Genomic DNA, 8,474 nt, shown 5'->3' on the forward strand with positions numbered 1-8,474 from the left:
ATCCATACGCTTGATTCCCGGCGGTAGGGAATAGCCTATCCCAATCCTTAAACTTCGTCACCCTTTTTATTTTATCGCCACCCCCTCTTTCAAATGAAATTACGAATTTGTCTCTGATTTTTAAAAAATTACAATTTTGCCAATCTCTATAAATTTTTTATTTATAATAATAATAATAATAATAATAATAATAATAATAATAATAATAATAATAATAATAATAATAATAATATCAGTAACAACAATAATAATAATAATTAACTTTTTTATATTCTTCAAAAAGAATATAAATAAAATTAATAATAATAACAGTAATAATAATAATAATAACAACAATAATAAAATTAAAAATGATAATAATTATTCAAAAAGAAAAAAAATTGAATCGCCCAGAACCGGGCGATTGGACCCCAGTTCAATCGACAAAAAAGTGGCGATTGAACCGGGGTCCAATCGCCCGGTTCTGAGCGATTCAATATAATTTTTTTTTCTTTTTGGAAAATTTATATTAATAATAATAATAATAATAATAATAATAATAATTAATAATAATAATAATTAGGGGTGCATTTATCTATACATCATTTCCAACATTGAAAAGTGTGAACATATTTATTTTGTGAGTAGTACTTTCCAAGAAGTGTGAACATAGTAATGCACCCGACACCCCTAATTATTATTATTATTATTATAAATTTTCCAAAAAGAAAAAAAAAAATTTTGAATCGCCTGGTTCTGAACGATTCAATTTTTTTTTTCTTTTTGAATAATTATTATTATTTTTAATTTTATTATTGTTATTATTATTATTATTATTATTATTATTATTAATTTTATTTATATTCTTTTTGAAGAATATAAAAAAGTTAATTATTATTATTGTTGTTATTGATATTATTATTATTAATTTATTATTATTATAAATAAAAAATTTGTAGAGAGTGGCAAAGTTATAATTTTTAAAAATCAAGGACAAATTCGTAATTTCATTTAAAAGGGATGTCGAAAAAATGAAAAGGGCGACGATATTTAATAACTCCCCCTGTCCCAATTGATTAGAACATTGGCAAACACATTGATTTCCAGCAGAGGGAATATTTCTAGTCCAATACATGTTGCTACTTTCGGCACAACCCACAGCCTCAAGTTTTGAACCATTTTCTTGAGATTAGAGCAGGCTACTAGATCACTTGGATTGAGGTTAAATATTTAAGAGATAAATAAAAGTCAAACTAGAAAAACAAAGTTAATAAGATAGATGATTAAAGGATATTGATTCTTAGAGAGGAGGAAGAATTGATTAGATTTTAATAAAAAATAGAAAAAATAACAATTAATTCCCTTATTTTGGGTATAAATTTATCCTAGAGAAGAGTAAGAGAATTCTTTACCTCCAAAAAAGAAATCAACCTCTTTATTTATTTATTTTTTTTAATTTACTCTTATTCTACCTCTATCATAATTATTTCAATAACTCTACTTACATCTTTAATTATTTTATTACATTAGTTTCACTTTTTATCCCCTTAAATGTTTACTCTCAATCCAAGTGGCCCCTACATGAAACTAGAGATTGACACAGGCTGAAAAGAAAATAAAATTTTAACATCACAACAGTTGCTCACGCTTTAGTTATCAGGGTGATTTAGTTGAAGTCCATTAACCACTAAATCATCAGAAAACCAAACAGCAGGATCACAGCTCGATCATTCCATTAAGTTCAGCAGCATCTGAATTCTGTACACAATTGTATGATAACAAACTGCAATCGACAACTATACACAAAATATACCAGATATATCAATAAAATCCAAGTCAAAGCAGCAGAACAGTCAGCAACACAAACAAAAGAATCATTAACTAAAATTATGCAATAACGAATGTTCTATTTTCCTGAAACTATCATCCTCCAGAGCACACAGAACTCAATTCCCACTTCAAGAGAATTTATGATTAGCAGAAGCTCACTTCTCATCCATAGACATCGTCAATAAGCAAGTTAGTAGAGTTTCCACATAAGCATTTCCGGATTCAAGTATTAAGAGAAAATTGGTGAGAAGAAAGGGAATAGCATGTGCAACAAATTTGGAGTAAAGATAGCTCAGAAATTAAAGAGAAGATACGAACCTTAGCACATATTATAGTATCCACGATCTATTATTCAAGTACCTTTCAGACACTCACAGTAGGCTCTACAACAATCGATGACAAAGACCAACGAAATCATGTCAAAGTGGAATCATGGGAGGTTCAATATCTCCCCAATCTTACATCTACAATACAAAAACTTCCCTTTACCCCATTACACCTAAGAGAAGTCTTTTGTGGAATACCAACAAATAAAACAGACCCAAGGAGTGTCCTACTATGTACTCAGTTCACATCATACCGTTAACCTTTGACCTGAACCCAACTACAACCAGGAATTTTCTTAAGTCCCCGACTATCCATCTTGCTCCTTACAATAGAAACATCCAACCAACGATCTGCTGCGGCATAGACATTAGACAACAATACAAAGTTACCTGCATTTTGTGGCTCAATTTCAATTAGTCGGTTGGCCACTACCTCAGCCAACTCAGTATCGCAATGCAATCTACATGCTCCAAGAAGCGCGCCCCATGTTTCAGCATGGTCCACAACTGGCAATAACTTCAGAAGATCATAAGCTACTTCTAGGTGGCCAAAACGGCCTAGAAGATCAACCATACAAGCATAATGATCCTTAGAGGGGATGATCGAGTATTTAGTCCTCATCATGTTGAATAAGAAGTAACCTTCCTCCACTAATGCAGCACGGCTGCAGGCAGTCAGAATGACGGTGAAGGCCACATCATCTGGGATTACTCCCTCAGAAAGCATATTATAGAATAATTTAACAGCATCCACTCCTTGACCATGAATAGAATGGCCTTGAATCATAGAGCAGTATGACACTATGTCGCGCTTAGGCATTTCACAAAACAAAGTCATTGCTCTCTCCATGTTACCACATTTTGCATTCATATCCACCAATGCCGCAACAACATGAATACGTTGGAGATCAAAAGAGCTCCGAATCAAGTACAAATCAATCTCTTTCGCAAGATTCAAGTTTCCTAATTGTGCACAAGCAGACATCACACTCACCATTATATATTCATCTGGCGTAGTATTGCTCAAAAGCATCTCTCTAAAGCAGTTCACAGCCTCATCTGGAAGCCCATTTTGTCCATACCCAGATATCAAAGCAGACCATTGAACAAGATCCTTCTCTAAGCACTCATTAAACAAATTTCTTGCCAAAACCATATTGCCACTTTTAGCATACCCACAAATCATTGTCGTATAAGAAACAACATTCTTTATAGGCATTGCATCAAACAACTTCCTCGCATCACTCAGCTGTCCAAACTTAACATACCCAGAAACCATAGCGTTCCAAGACACCTGATTTTGTTTAGGCATTTCATCAAACAATCTCCGAGCACTATCCAAATCCCCAAAATTAACATACCCAACAACCATAGAAGTCCAAGAAACAACATTTCTAATAGACATTTCATCAAAAACTTTGCGGGCATCACCAATCAACCTACATTTCCCATAAAAATCAATCAAACTAGTACCCACAAAAACATCATCTTCAACGCCAAATTTAATCAATAACCCATGAACACCAAACCCAACAAAAGCAGCCAATTCATTAGCACAACACTTCAACAATGGAGGGAAAGTATACTTATCTGGAAAAGCACAAGAAGAATCTCTCATGGAGGAAAAAAGAGAAAGAGAAGAAGAAAGAGAAGAATGAAGACAATGAGCGTTCAAAAGAGAGTTCGAAAGACAAGAATTTGGATGTGTAACAATTTTATAAACAGACGTTGCGTAATTAAGGAGAGAAGAAGAGAAAGTGGAGCGAGAAATGAAAATGGAAAGAATGAAATTGTTTTGGTGAAGGCCTTTAGTTATGATATGAACATGAATTTTTTGGAAACACTGAAGAGTTTTGCAAGATTTTAGAAGCGTGATGATTGGCGCCAAATGATGGTTCATTGATGAAGATGAAAGATGAAGAGTAAAGACTGTTGCTGCGAAGTTTGATGATACATTTTTTGGACATACTTCTATAATATAAGCTAGAGACCAAGATCAATTATTTGAATATGAAGGGTTTACTTACGGTTCTTTTCTAAATTGAATGCTACATCACGCCATGATCAACAACACAAGATTTGAAAGAAGTAAGAACAGCGCTTAAAAGTTAAAGTTGGGTGTGCAAATGTCAAGGAACCAACTCAACCAAAAGCTTAAGCTGATGGTTGAAGCCCCAGGATATGTTATATACTCTAACACGTCCCCTCACACGTGAGCTCTTTGGGCTAGAAGCGTGGATGCAACACATGTTCTCCTCGTACATCGTGCTCAATATTCCACTTTGAATGAGGGGTGGTTGAGATTTGAACCCGTGACCTTTTTGTCACATTGGCTTCTGATACCATGTCAAGGAACCAACTCAACCAAAAGCTTAAGTTACCTATTAATCTATTATGGATTATGGGACTATTTTTTCATGTATGGATTAATGTAACTGTCATTATGGAACACCATATTTTATTCTACCAAAGCAATTTTCTAGTTATAGTATGAGAGGTTTCGTTATAAATATAACAAGATTGAAAGTTGAATGTAGAATATTTTAAATATTTATTAAATACGTAAAAGTGTTGTGATTTTCGTTTAAGATTTGGAAAATGTATGAAGTGATTCTATGTTATATTTTTGTGTTATAAGTTCTACTTAGATTGCATTTATTAGAAGAATTATGATATATGTGATCCTAGAAGCTATGTATATAAACATTAAATATATATATATATATATATATATATATATATATATATATATATATATATATATATATATATATATATATATAGAATTAAATTGAAAATTCATCACCAAATTACACGTTTAATCGATATAATTAATGTTAATGTTTTTCTGTAACAGGTATCACTTGTTAGGATAGATGCACAACACTTATGATGCTGAAACAACAACAATGGTTGAGTCTTGGTTGTACAGAAACAGCAAGGAAGCAGAAATAAGAGAGAAAAAGAACAGAAGGTAGAAGAAGAAAAACAAGTAGAGAAGAACTGATGTTTATTATCTTGATTGATTACAATATGGAAGGAGTACATAATAAAACACTTGATAGCTAAAACAGATTGAATTACACATCATCAATTAAAAGACACGTGCTGCACATGCTGCACACAAAATCTAACAGCTATAACAGACTACAACATATCCTCCCCCTTAAAAATGACTTTTCCTCAAGTCTAGTGAATGACAAAGTGAGGGTACTTCTCTTCAAAACTGATTGCATCTTCCCATGAAGCCCCCTGTTCTGTGAACCCTTCCTATTGAACAACGTATTGCACTACATCTTTATTTTACTGCTTAACAATCCTTCTGTCAAGAACTGTTTGAGGCTGAATCTCCACCGAGACATTATGATTGTGCAGCCAGGAATATAGGATGCCACTGGTAAACTTCCATGAAATTTCTTAAGCTGAGAAACGTGAATTACATCATGAATTTGAGCATTTGCAGGCAGAGATAGTTTGTAGGCCATTTTCCCTACCTTGTGAATTATCTTGAATGGCCCAAAATATCTGGGAGACAACTTGAAATTGCTTCTGACTTGCACAGATTGATGTCTATAAGGTTGAAGCTTCAATAATACCCACTCCCCGGCTTCAAAGGATCTTTCTGACCTGTGGCTATCACTTTGAAGTTTCATCCTGTGCTGAGCTCTGGTCAAATGGAACTTCAAGGATTTGATCATCTCCTCCCTACTTTGTAAACTCCTGCCAATTCCTGCTATAGATGAGTCTCCAACTAGATAGGGATAATGCACAAGTGGAGGCTGACCATACACATGTTCATAAGGGGCCTTTTAGATGGAGGAATGAAAGTGTGTATTGTACCACCACTCTGCTAGGGGTAACCACCTACACCACTCTTTAGGTTTCTCACTAGTCATACACCTCAAGTAAGTTTCCAAACACCTATTCACAACCTCAGATTGACCATCAGTTTGAGGGTGATATGAGGATGATAGTAATAAATCAGTGTCATATAAAAAGAATAAACCCTTCCAAAAAGTCCTCAGGAAGACTGGATCTCTGTCACTGACTATAGACCTAGGCCACCCATGTAACTTGAAAACATTATCCAAGTACGCCTTAGCCACATCAATTGCTGAATAAGGATGGGCAAGAGCCATGAAAGGACCATACTTGCTAAGTCTGTCCACCACTACAAAAATAACCTCCTTGCCCATGGACTAAGGCAACCCAGTTATAAAGTCCATAGAAATATCATACCAAACTTTAGGAATAGGCAAGGGTTGTAACAACCCAGGGGAAGCTATTGTCTCTGATTTGGAAGTCTGACATACCACACATCCTCTAATGAACTGTCTTACATGCTTATTCAACCCTTTGCAATGGAAAATATTTCTGATTCTTCTAATAGTCAAATCTCTGCCCGAGTGTCCCCCCTCTGGTGAGGCATGTACGAATGAATTAATTTGATTCTGAGTTGAAGATCAGGTCCTACCAAATTTTCTTATGTTTCCTCAACAGTCCATCTTTTAAAGAAAAACCGTCAAACTCAAATTTATCTTGTAATTCTTCCATAATGTTGATCAGATTGCTATCAAGGTGGTAACTTTGCTTTATAAGGGCTTCTAGATTGGTATCTACTAATGAAATAGCCATGTACAACAACTCTGATCCTTGGACTCTAGACAAGGCATCTGCAGCTTGATTTTCCTTCCCACACTTGTATTGAGTTTCATAGTCAAAATCCATGAGCTTGGACAACCAAAATTGCGTACAGATTTTCTGTTATAGCAACCATTTCAAGCTTTTTTGGTCAGTCTTTATGATGAAATGAGTACCACTAAGATATTGCTCCCACTTCTACACAGCATGGACCAAGGCCAACAATTCCTTTTCATAAACTGATAATCTCTGCCACCTAGGCCTTAGAGCCTTTCTTAAGTAGGCTAATGGTCTCCCTTGTTGCATTAGAACAGCCCCTATGCCTTCATTTGAAGCATCAATTTCCACTATGAAAGTTTTTCTAAAGTCGAGAACAGCTAATATTGTAGCTGACACTAGAGCTTCCTTAAGTTGCATAAAGGCTGTCTGAGCCTTTTCACTCCATTGGAATCCTCCTTTTTTCAACAGATCATGTAATGGCCTACTGAACATTGCATACCCAAGGATAAACTTTCTATAGTAGCCTTTAAGACCTAAGAAGCTCCTTCAGTCTTTGATGGACTTGGGAGTTGGCCATTTGTCAACTACTTCCACTTTTCTGAAATCTGTTTCAACCCCTTGAGATGATATGAAATGCCCCAAATATTCGACATTGGGTTGAGCAAAAGAGCACTTAGTAGCTTTTATGTACATCTTATGGAGCCTCATCAACATAAAGACTTTCTCAAGGTGTAGCAAATGATCCTGCAATGTAGCACTATAAACCAAGATGTCGTCAAAGAATACTAAAACAAATTTTCTATGGTTTGAAAACTTCATTCATCCAATTTTGAAAACAAATTTACTGGTCCAACAAGGGGTGCAGCTGTTCGAAGGAGTGGAAGAAGTGCAAGTTCATCTGCAACCATAAGCTAGGTAAATATTGAATATTTGCAATACTAAATAGTCAATTTCTATGTTGTTTTGACTTGCTTCCTTTTCTTGTTAGGGACCGAACAAAAGATCAAGATCAACATTGAAGATTTGCACTACTCATGAATCAACTTCATTAGTATTGAAGGATAACTAATATGTTTGAATCCAAGCACTATAGTGATTTTAATTTTATAGTTAACTATGATTGAAAGGGTAGCTAGTATGTATGAGTCCATGAACTATGATTGTAAGGGTAGCTAGTATGTATGAATCCATGAACTATGATTGTAAGGGTAGTAGTGAAATGTGCACTGATTTCCTGTGCTGCTGTTTAGTATTTGTGCACTGAACATGATGACAGTGATGGATATGTGCACTGATTTTGGTTTGCACTGAACATGATGACAGTGGTCTGTTCCAGCTGATTTGGTCTGCACTGAAGATGATGACACTGATATGTTCCAGCTTATTTGGTCTGTGCACTGATTTGGTCTGCACTGATGAATACGTGCACTGATTTTTTGTGCTGCTGTGCAGAGTTGTGCTGATTTGTAAGGGTAGCAGCACTAATTTGCTGTGCTGCTGTGCACTGGGTTGCTGTTCCAGCTAATATATGTTGTAAATTCAGTACTAGTACAAGTTGCACTACTTCGTTCATCATCATTCAGTACTAATTTGTTCATAATCATTCTTTATACTAGTTGCAAATTCAGTGCAAATTGGTCATTACTTCTTAATACTAGTTGCAATTTAGTACATTGCTTCCAAATTACATTGAATAAT

General features: G+C 34.9%; 1 protein-coding gene across 1 annotated transcript; it reads right to left on the reverse strand.

The window, feature by feature from the left end:
- Window positions 1-1,019: 1,019 nt before the first annotated feature.
- On the reverse strand, window positions 1,020-4,189 carry LOC130815956 (putative pentatricopeptide repeat-containing protein At5g37570). The gene has a single exon (XM_057682505.1). The coding sequence runs from the start codon at window positions 4,033-4,035 to the stop codon at window positions 2,392-2,394; it is 1,644 nt and encodes a 547-aa protein (XP_057538488.1). The 5' UTR covers window positions 4,036-4,189; the 3' UTR covers window positions 1,020-2,391.
- Window positions 4,190-8,474: the final 4,285 nt, after the last annotated feature.

This window comes from Amaranthus tricolor, chromosome 6 (genome assembly GCF_026212465.1).
Source record: "Amaranthus tricolor cultivar Red isolate AtriRed21 chromosome 6, ASM2621246v1, whole genome shotgun sequence".
Classification (NCBI taxonomy): Eukaryota; Viridiplantae; Streptophyta; class Magnoliopsida; order Caryophyllales; family Amaranthaceae; genus Amaranthus; species Amaranthus tricolor.

Coding starts and splice junctions, on each gene's coding strand:
- LOC130815956 (XM_057682505.1), bottom strand. CDS start 4,035: ATGAACCATCATTTGGCGCCAATCATCACGCTTCTAAAATCTTGCAAA.